Genomic DNA, 11,781 nt, shown 5'->3' with positions numbered 1-11,781 from the left:
GGCTTGCTCGACCGGTACAGTCACAGACGGCGCTCTTTTCTTTCTTTTTCCTTTTTTTTTTTTTTTTTAAAGCTTCCCACCCAACCACCCCCACCACATAGGCACCCACCACCTCCTCCAACTCCCCCACCCACCCCCTTCATCTTTCTACGACCGGTCAGACGTGGGCCCATACGTATATCCACCTTGAGAGGAGCTGCACTAATAATAACCATCAAGCCAAGAGGCTTTAAATGTGAACAATGTCATGTTTATCACAAACATTTGTTATATGGAGATCAATAGAGACGAGTAGGGATAGAAGGACAAGCCTCTGATACGTTCATTCCTTCTATATAGTCTGAATCTAGAGTTGAAGGTAATGCTGTGTATTAATCAGGAGGTGTTTCATTATTATAAATGGATAAAGCTGAGAGTTTCTCTTTGCTTTCCAATCCTCTTTTGAGGTTACACACTCATGTATATGGGAAAAAAATAGATTTGACCTTTTATGAGCTCCTTGAGGTCAACCTGGAATCTGGGAAAGTTCATGGTAAGTGAAACGTTACATAAAACAACTCTGAAATACCAAAGGAAGGTAAACAAAAAAGATGGCACACGGTCGAACAGGTAAAATGAGCCCAAACAGCCTCCTCGTGTAATAATGGAGCGACACTTTTGCTCTATACGCTGTAAAACCCCGACACGCGCAAAAATAAACACGACCTATGAATACTAGGTGCCACTTAGTGACCCCGTAAAACCGACGGAGATACGCAGTAAATCTTCTACATGCAGTTAATAAAATTTTACATCGGATGTTTAGCTACAATGAGCACACGCACTATTCTCAGCTCAATAGTTTGTATGGCTTCTCTCTCCAAATATGCCAGTGTGGGTTTTGTGGGGCCACTGACGTATTATACACATAATCGTAAAATATGAAAGGCGCATTGGGCGAATTTATAGACCTTTCACAGTCTATAAATATGCATATTGCCAATCACTGTTGCGTACTTCTTGTGGATTTTGAAACACCGGTACAGACATCAGATATTAATGTTATAATGAGATAGAAGCTGTTTGAGTGAATTTTGAAGTGACACTGAAATTATTAAAAAGTATTCATGTTATTGTATCATTAAAGCATTGTGTATCATTGTGCTCCTGTTTGGAGGTTTCATCATTGCAATTTATGATATTGATGTTACCCTGTGTAATTATTCACGAACTGCTCTTATAGGCTTTATATATTTAAATAAAGATTGTTGCTGGCTTTCATCCTTTGTTTGTCTAATTATTTAATTAATCGTATATGTTTGTTATTCACACAATTTAATTGAGGTATTTGTTTTTAATTTACACCATTGAAATAAAAACAACAAATAGCATACACAAAACAGACAGGCCCATGAAATTGATATTCTGAGAGCAATGTGTGAGTTTGTCAAAACTAAAACCTGTCTGGGAAATATTATCTAATATAAATAGATAGCGATCAAAAAATACACTTCAAATAAGTCATTAATTCACGGGTATTGCGGACTTCCTTCAAACTGGGAAAAATGACAAAAACTAAACCATACATTCCTCACAAAACGTGGATGTATTTAAAATAATAATAAAATAGAATTTCAGCGAGCAAATATACAAACAAAACTATCCTCTTTATGCATCCAGAACCTGTTCGCAGCCTTCCGGACGGCTGCCCTGTGGCCTGTTACACAAAATGCGGTGAGTGACCATATCTGTCATTTTGTCATCGATAGGTTGCTCTTCATTTTTCAGCCAAGCCACAGCTGTAAAATAGCCCTTCAACTCGGTGCCTGCGCTCAAGGCATGGACCAACAGCGTCATCTAGTGTCCAAATGAGTTACTGAACGCGAATGAATCCACCAATCAGGAGCAGCTGCGATGTACACAGAAGGGGTCTCTCCATATGTCCAAACCTTTATATCCTGTCATTTTTCTTAAATACTACCAAAAAGAAAAAGGAATGTTTGACCATTAAGTCTGAAACTAAATACCATCTGTGTCCAGCAGCCCAGATACAGTTAGGCTGAATATTTTCTGGTCCTGGTCGGTACCTGTTCTCGTGTAAGACATTTTCAGCAGCTCTCATATTTATGTGCAATAACTATTGACGTTTCCCAATCTAATTGTATGCTAATAGACCACTCATGAAGTACAGGGGGGTTGCGGCAGGCCCATCAGGCAAAGTTCTCCTGAACGTTGCGCATGACTCTCCTTTGAACGAGTCCACCACCACCGTCCATTTAAACCATAAAGTAATTTAGCCCAGACGTCTAGCCAGTTAGTCGAGTTTGCTTTGTTCGTCTGCATTTGAGACAAACATCCGAGCTCCAACAGGGGCTGTAAAACTGGCATTTTTTGTCAGAGTTGAGCGGAAATGCGCTGGATTGGGCTTTTAAAATACAGCATCCTGTCTGTATTGTTTTCCATCACAAAAAGGCAATTTAGTCTGATCCCGGGAAACAAACGCGAGACATGGGAAATGGCGAAACGCTCAAATGTTCAAATTTGGTGTTGAAATTTTTGGATCACCTCTGGTCCTGACTAATCCTAAACTCCAGACAATTATTTTAAAGATGTAAACGCAAGAATAGTCCAGAAGCTAATTCATTTAGAAAAACAGCTTGTACCAGCTTGATAATGACTAAAAAAAACAGTCACTTGGAATTAGGAAAACTGCTCAAGCGTTGTTTAGGCCTGGTGAAAATATTTAGGGTATGGATCAATAAAATTAATGTGCGGTGTGCAGTTATTTGTACAACATTTCAATTCTACAACTAACGTTTTGTTAAAACGAGATGTCACCTAATTGGATATACCAACACAATAAGTGAAGTGACTGCCGCAAAAAAAACAAGGTGTTTATTTATTTGAAGAATTTTGCCCAACAAGCAAAACTATTAAAATGATCTCTGATGTGTGTCTTTAAATTCACACATTACTGGAAATTTACATGACTGAGTTTTTGTGCAATTTCCTCCGGGATTAATAAAGGACATATCTATCTATGTATTAAAACCCAAAGCAAAAATTATTATTCATTTTTTTTAATTAAAAGAAGAACCTTTGACTTGGAGAAAGCATCAACGTGAAGTTCCTGACGCCGCTGATCTGCTGAGGCCTCGCTGGGTTTCCAGAGATGCTTCCCGACCCAACACATTGTAAACGGACACACTCACAAAAAAAATACCCATGTGGTTGCATCATGTACTCAACCTCAGATTGGTAAGTGAATTTCCCTGCAGTGTTTAAGCCAACAGGAGTGTGTGGTGATATTGATGCTGTTTGTTAGAACTTCTCTCCAGCCATGTGCTGATCACCTCATGGTCACAAACACAATATCCACATGGAGTCAGAATGAACACAGAATGCGAGCACTTTGTGATTATGTTTATATTTGCTGATATCTAAATCTACACTTGTGGACTATACAGTCAAAAGAAGAAATACACAAATACAAGAAAAAACTATCACAAAAAATACAAGCCAGGCAAGTCAAACTGCAGATGTCCTTTCTGTACAAAATACCTCACCTGCACAGCAACGTAGAAAGAAAATTAACATGAAAGAAAACATTCACATTATAAATTATGGGCTGAAGGTCAAAGAAATTCAAGTATTCTGTTTCTTCAGACAGTCATAACGTGTCCAAACTGCACGTGTATAATATCTTATACAAAAAACAAAAAGTATTTTTGTGAAATACTTTTAGTGAAAGTAGTTCTCTCCTTAGACGTTTTCTTTTTCTTTTTTTGTCTTTCACGCTTGACATTAATGTGTACTGGAAAACAACAATCAACATTAAACAGTCTTGAAGTTAATACAAAATCCAAATAAAGTGATAAATATGAAGAGGAGAGGGAGTCCATGTTGTGTTTTGATACATCTGTGCTGTCCATGTGACGAGTGGTAATTATGCTTGTTTTCTGACTGCAGTCCACATTATTGTTCTTTGCTGTCGGTCTTTTCTTTGTTCATTTTCTTCATCTTCATACGCCGGTTTTGAAACCAGATTTTGACCTGCCTCTCGGTCAGATTCAGGACCCTAGCGACCTCGAATCGGCGGTCTCTTGTAAGGTACATATTGAACAAAAACTCCTTTTCCAGTTCGAGAGTCTGGTACTTTGTGTAAGGACATCGCTTCTTCCTTGTGGAGCGGGCGTGTATCCAGTTTGCCACTGGGTTATCTGCAAACAAGAACCATAGTAGCAATAATAATAATAATAATAATAATAATAATAATAATAATAATAATAATAATAATAATAATAATAATAATAATAATAATAATAATAATAATAATAATAATAATAATAATAATAATAATAATAATAATAATAATAATAATATATGGGGCTAATATGCATGACATTTACAACACAGAATGTTAATTTTTTTAAAAAGTGTTTCACCAGTTGTGTTTGCTCATCACATGTCCAAATGAAAACTATGTCAAATCACACATTTTACCATTCACTAGTAAAAGCTAAGATGATAGTGAACATTTTGTAGAAAGACCCACAAAGTCTATCTATCCAACCTTACACTGATTTGCCTCCTTGTCCCCTTAATGTGTGAGTAGCACCCTCGTAAAATACTCAATGCGCTTATTCAGTTTATTGGCCCATAAAATGGCCCGGGGTTCAAGCCTTTACAGGTCCGTGGTGAAAGTCCCTCACTATATGCCTACATTCCTCAAGTTGGCTGGAACAGTCATGTGAATTTGTTTTGGACCCGAAGGGTAGAGCACATTTTCATATATAACATGCCAATTCCCTCTATGTATAGCTTCTTCAAGTGTAAGTAAATGATGTGTTTAACCATTAGGGATAAAATAAGACACAAAACCTGACCCTTCCTCCGTGATGGGCCTGAAAACAGATCTTATAGTCGATTATAGGGTTTGTTAATGTAAAAGGTAAAGGGTCAGAACATGGTCGTAAACACGCATCATTAAGAATTTACTAATGAATACTGAATCATACGCAGGTTCAGGGTATTCACTTTTTTTTTTTTTAAATCCTCGTATATTCCAAATTCAACGTCTTCTTGTAGGATTGAGTCCATGTTTACAACCCCGTCTGGTTTTATAGCCCCAATATTAGCCAAGTAGCGTTTGTCTTTTATGGTGTCTAAAGCTTTCCTCTAAACGCAGGTTCCCCATAGCCGGGCCGAAAAAGGGAGGATGGAACAGGTTTTATGATATCAATTTTACGAAGGGCGTTGAAAAGCCTCTAAGCAAAAGCTGTTTTAACACAATCCCAAAGCAAAACTCCCACCCGACTGTAAAAGACTAGGAGCTTGAACTTACTCGGGTCTAGCTCCGGCTTCTCGTCTTTATGCTTTCCTTTCTCTTCGGGAGAGTGGATATTCTGGTGCGTCTTGTCTCGGATATCAGTGGATGAGCAGTACAGATAATCCGTGTAGGTCCGTCCGCTGGAGCCGAGACACTCCCCGGCTCTGTGCTCCTGGTAGGCGTCAGGCTTAAGCCCGTAGTGCCTGCCGTTCCCCGGGTAGCCATGGAAAGGCACTGCGCCTGTTATCGGCTCCAGCCATGAGCGCATATACCTCGAGTCTGTGCCTAAGTGAGCTTGGTGACTGTATGGATGGTAACCCACTGATGACTGGGAGTGTACAGGGGCCCAGGAGGTGGAGAAGACGGGTGGCTTGGGTGCGAAGCTGCAGGAAGGGTAGTCAGCACAGTCCGGTACTAGGGACGTCGGTCGAGGGCCGGCTGGGTGCGAACCGGGAGACGAAAACCGACTTGCTGCAAGGACATCCTCGTTCTCATGGTTGATCAAGGAGTCCACATAATAATTACTTATGGGACCCGTGGTCGACATGTCGAAGCTTCCCCGACTCTTTTACATGCATCCGATTATTATATGGAGTGTATGTGTACTTTTTTTATCTAGCCATGGAACAATCAAGGCAGGTAATTACTTCTCAACGCTTCCCTGGCTGCTATTGGCTGCCTCACGGACACGTGACATATTTACCCCCACAAAAATTGTACAGTGGATCAATGCGCCACTTATCCTGGGATCCCAATGCACATAAAACGGATTAAAGAATGTACTCACATCCCCGGACGGTGAGGTAACGTTAACAACTATGTTCCTTTATTGAAATATCGCGCATTCATAGCGCTATTTTATGCTCTCTGGGCGCAGCACAGACCTGCGCAGATAGCGTCATAACCGAGCAAGGCACTATTTGATGGTGTAATCAATCTCTGTCGAGCAGAATCTACCGTAACCTCACGTTACTGCCATGGATAGTGTTACAGCATTAAGGTGTTTATTGAGGCACTGATGCTTTTTATCTTTATCAAACCAGCAGCACATTTAATAAAGACGGGGTTTATAACTCCCCGTTGAATTGTGCTTATTTCTACATACACAGAGAGAGAGAGAAATCTGCAGCAGCTACACGCAGCCTAGAGAGACGGCAGAGGGACACAAACCACAGGATGAAGGATACACCAACAATAAAGTTAGCGCTGTTTTAACGAGGACGCACAAACCAAACATTTCCAAAACGGGATCTGTGGAAATACGAGAGGAGGAGATTGAGATTCTTGACAAACAGCCCACTCCAGCGGACTATATTCAGCTGGTGACCGTTCATGATTTTATGCCCAACAATAAATTTTAACGAGGATCATTTGATTGTTCATAAACGTGTCGTTATTAAGAATGCGTAAAAGCGCCACCAAGGTATACGCACGCAAAACACTTTTTTTTATAAGAATGAGAAGCTGGAGAGATGAAAAGAAAAAGAGAGACAGCAGAGGAGAGGAGGTAAAAAGGTTCGTTAGAGCGCTAACTACATGAAGCTTTCATAACCAGGGTAATGTTACTGCTCTATAATGACAGGAGTCTCAGGGTTTGCCTTGAGTACAGTGGTGTGACTTGTCACAATAGGCAGTGGGGCGATCATGAGCTCCTCTGCAGGTCTTATTTTCAGAGACACGGAAAATAAGATATAAACGATTACGCATGAGCACCCGGAGTGCCACAAGGAACATATTAAACCAACGGTGGCATAAATACTAACTGTTTGTTGTGTATACAGGATAACAACGTAGTAAATCATAAAAGCTGCACACGTCGGTTTTTTTTAAATAAAGTTCTGACTTTGATGAATGAGTTGTAATCTTGTGCGTGCTTAAATGCGTGCGTTGTTTCTTCTGCTGGAGGCTATTTTTCTGCGAATATAATCTCCCTGCTGTTTTGATATCTGTTTTGTTGACCGGTAGAATGTGAAAAGTTATATGTGTGTTAGGTTTCTGCAAGACTTAACACGAGGAACTAAATATAAGGATGTGTTGAACCTGAAGTACACATAAAAGCCTCATTCGAGTATCGCAACCGAACAAACTATATTTATACTTATATCAAACCAATGTGACTGTAATAAGTTACTTACCTTTCCAAATATAACATAACAGTTGAACCAGGGGGACAAATTTCAAAATAAATTTCACTTGACGCACGACGAACCGTAAAGTTTCAGACGTGGAAGCGTAATCTTGCATTTGTCATCTCCAAGCTATCAGAGGACTTCATTTATTAACCTTCACACTGACGCTTAATTGGATTAAAATTCATTCTTTCCTGTGGAAAATAAACGGACTTAATGTTCATTAAGTGAACCCCAGGACTTAAAAAGTATAGTTGGTATTAGGAAGGGCGATGATTGTCATGGCTGATGAGTTCAGATTCAACCATGAAATTTAAAAGGCCAGACGTCAGACCTTAACCCAGCAAAGCGGTGTCCTGGAGTGTGTGCTGATGAATGCACCAGTCAGGACGAGTCAAATATTTACCTACATGTTTACACAAATAAAGACATTTAGAACCCCTCAATCTTAAATCTTAGATTAGGTCGTGTTAAAGCTGTGCGCTTTCTGTAGGTTGAAGCTGTGTCCGTTTATTCTCCTGCTGCCATTACAACAGAATGAAAAAGTGTTCAGTGACCATTTATTATCATAACGCATGGCTGTTCGAAGACATTATATACACATTTATGTCTAATATAATAAATAGTCATTCTTGTTCATTTGTTGAAAGGTGTGAGCGTAGACGTCAATAATTGTTGAGTGTATTTGTGGTAATATGTGTTTGTGGCCACTAATGAGAAGTGTACCTGTATATCTCCTCTAACGTGTATTCATATTTGCTGTTTTATAATAATAAAAAATATATATCATTCCTTGCTGATGTTGTTGTTTATGTCCTTTGCTTTTGCTTTTTCACGCCACATAGTTAACAACACCGCTGAAGAGCAGACTGCTGAACACATTCCTCTTTGTTGCACCACGGATTCTTTTGTGTTATAAATTTTTCATCTCTTCTCTAATGTTATATTGAGGAACACAGCCTGATACGACAAAACAAAACCCTGGCCCCACAGTTTTGGCTTAAACATGAATGCGAACGGAAGATGTAAGTTTAAAAGGTGTATGAAAGCAAAAAACAGAAGGAGATAGTTTGGTTTCCTTTAATATTTTTGTGTTCGTTAATCTTCATTTTGTTGGTATAAAGTCTACAAGTGCAAATACACCTGGAAATAATGTACAATGTGTAACATAGGACACAACTCAGACCATCGTTAGACTAGAGCTTGGTGTATTCAACCTTAATTCACTGACAAACTGAATGCAATCATCTCAAATGCCAAGTTCTTAAATGTTTATAATGACTGATCAATAAGCACAACAATACTCAATTCAGATGTCAAACCGATGAGTCAGTCCTGGATATTTCTTGATTAAAACATAAAGCATCACATTCTAAAACGATGAATAAAAACGCAACATTCAATAAACAGATGCAGGGCAGCTTGAATGAAAAGATAGGCCCAGATACATTTCAAGAGAACACCAAAGGATTCAGATTAAAGTGAGTCACAATTTTAAAAGCAATTTTTTTAGCGTCTCACATCCTGAAAAATAACTTTAAAAAACAGCTTTTCCTCGATCGACACCTTCGTTCTACAGCGCACATTGAGCACTTATTCGTAATGCTGGGATTCAGATACATTTAAAAGGAAATATTGAGGACGGTGGATTATGATGTAAAAAAAAATGTAAAAAAAATCAAGAACATCGAACAAGAAGCAGAGAATAAACGTGGGCGGTAATGACAGGTCGGACATCACTTCATTTCTAAACATTATGATAAATCACAGGAGGACAGAACTCGACAGGATGATTGTTAAGCGCAGATAATGTCCTGTACATGATGAGATGAATATTCTTTGTCAAAGATTGAAATTTGTTTCTGTCTCCATGCAGACAGTCAGGGACGTGTCATTGCTGCGGATGATTGATGAGCGAAACATTCAAGTCATGTGGTGTAAAAAGACTTTTTTTCATCGCTCGATCCCATTTTCTGGCATCCGATGACAAGATGAAGGCAGATTGTCTCATGGTTCCACCACACAGATTTGTTTTTCCCAAAGAGGTCATTTTAACAAATTATTCTGGTGGGTTTTTCCCCCTATATCAAACAAGTCAAACAAGTCTGTCTCCCTCTAAAAATCACAAAACATAGTTTAACCTATCTCGTTGTTTAGATTTTATCCAGAAGCAACATTTGGACAATTATCAGCCTCTAAAGTTTACTTAAAGTGAATAAACGTGAAGCTATTTATTAGGTCCCATGAGCAGAACATAAAGCTCCGGGAGATAGTTTGCTCCGCTGTGCAGTTTATTGGCGCATCCAAACACTCTTCTCAATTAGAAACGTTCCTAAATCGAAGTCAGTCAAGCATGGAACGAAACAGGATCAAAAAACATAAAATTCCCCCTCCCATCTTTCAGAATAACCTCTGACACCCCACTGCTGATTAATACAGGGGTCTGTTCTCTGTCTCGCATCCATCCTGCCGTAGTGATGAAATATTCTCATTCTTGTCCTTCAGAAGAAGGATTTTTCTTAATGATATAAAGAAAAGCGATTTTTGTGCAGCAATCCGGGCAATCCACATAATCCTTAAAATAAAATCCTTAAAATAAAATAAAGCCGCATAGCTTGTGACATTTTTGTAGCTTTGATGTTGCTGCAGTTTAGCTGATTACAAACTCCAAACCATACAACGCCGGTAGAAAGAAAATATTTGTTATTTGACGCTCAAAAAAAAAAAAATCCGTCAAAAAAGCGGTCCAGTGAAAGAAATAAAATTGATGTGCCACGTCTTTAAATTCAATCATCTACAGACTTAATTCTACAAAAAAATCCTCAATAATTCTACAATATTTTATTGATCCCAATATTTCACAATAAAACTTAACGATATAGGTTTTGTCAGAAAGAAGAAGGAAAAAGAAATAGGTAAAACACATCAGGGCGTTCATGTCTGATCATGCCAGTGGCAATCACACATCTTGAGCTGCCCAGGAAAGAGTCTGTCTAAAGCTTCCAGTTCCTGTGCGCCACTACAAAGTGAATAAATTGCTTTATGTCTATATGGTTTTAGGGTGAAACTGTGCAGCTCTCGGGGCTGTTTCCAGCGCTGTAAAGTCTTTGTCAGTGATGCATTCCAAGGGAGACACTCATTCAATGAGCTGAATGAAAGTGACTTTGGATTCCAGACTGTCTCTTCCAGTTGCACTACCGCCAAACGGAGGGGGGCTGAGAAAACACGGGGAAATGGTGACCAGTATAAACACTGGAATCTGTTGCAGGAAAGATGCAGACTGCGCCCCAAGAGCAGACTATAAATAAGTTATTGTGTGCTCTTCTTTACAGACGAGCTCATCCGCTTGTCTGAATACTTTTATTTCTTCAATAAACATTACGATATGTGGTTAATTTCACGTAAAAATAACATTTTTGTACAATAGTTTTAGTTATTAAAAGAAAGGATTGATTAGTTGAGACATCAAATCAGAAAAATGGGCGTGATCGAACTGCCATAACGAAGAGATACAAGAGCCAGCAATCAGATAAATAATTCAACGCGGAGCTACAATATCATTTAAAGCTGACTCTGTCGCAGGGAAGATAGAACCGTTTGTCTGTATGATAGGTCTGTCTCTTAAAAACGTCTTTTATTGGGTGAGTAAATTTGGGTGATAAATATTTAATAAGATGAATATTTAATAAGATTTAATAGCCCAAAAGATCAGTTTGTCAACGGGCCGGAAAAAGACAAAATTGTAGCACTTAACTTTAAAAAATGATGCACAACAAAAATAAGACAGGACAGCATGAACTAGTTCGATGCTTCATGCATAAAATGCTTGCATTAATTTCAAATGAGTAAAATTCTAACGAAATGGTTGCCGCATGTTGTAAACTGGTAAACTGAAGTGGATACGATTTATTTTCAGGATAGAACTAAATCAATTTCAATATAGCCCACTAATCAACCTAGAATCTACAATTTGGAAAAGGTTGACATTTATAAGAAAACAGCAACAACAACAACAACAACACCCAAAAAGCTTTGGAAATAAGTAAACCGAAGTGTTAAAACGACAACGGAATTGTCAATATGCGTCAATCCTCATTCATATATGGACGCAGATTGATGCATCAGATAAATTAATGAGTCAAATATGCGAGCTGTAGCCATCTTTCCATCAATCCATGCAGAAGCATCATAAAGCAGCTGACAGATGCAATACGACGCAGTCTAAAACTTTACCCCATGTTGTTTACAACCTATTCTCCCTCTGGGAGCCTCAGAAGGTTTTACAGCCCACCACAAACTAACAGCAAAGAAAGAAAACGTCTCTGTCCAAGGTATTGCATCCCA

General features: G+C 38.8%; 1 protein-coding gene across 1 annotated transcript; it reads right to left on the bottom strand.

Moving 5' to 3' along the window:
* Positions 1-3,418: 3,418 nt before the first annotated feature.
* On the bottom strand, positions 3,419-6,010 carry hoxc9a (homeobox C9a). Its single transcript, XM_068335211.1, has 2 exons — positions 5,324-6,010; positions 3,419-4,199 (listed from the first exon to the last, which is right to left on the bottom strand). The coding sequence occupies exons 1-2, from the start codon at positions 5,853-5,855 to the stop codon at positions 3,955-3,957; spliced, it is 777 nt and encodes a 258-aa protein (XP_068191312.1). The 5' UTR covers positions 5,856-6,010; the 3' UTR covers positions 3,419-3,954.
* Between the last annotated feature and the right edge of the window lie 5,771 nt (positions 6,011-11,781).

The sequence above is a fragment of the Antennarius striatus genome, chromosome 2 (assembly GCF_040054535.1).
Source record: "Antennarius striatus isolate MH-2024 chromosome 2, ASM4005453v1, whole genome shotgun sequence".
In the NCBI taxonomy this organism is placed as follows: domain Eukaryota; kingdom Metazoa; phylum Chordata; class Actinopteri; order Lophiiformes; family Antennariidae; genus Antennarius; species Antennarius striatus.
This window is presented reverse-complemented; position numbering and strand designations above follow the sequence as displayed.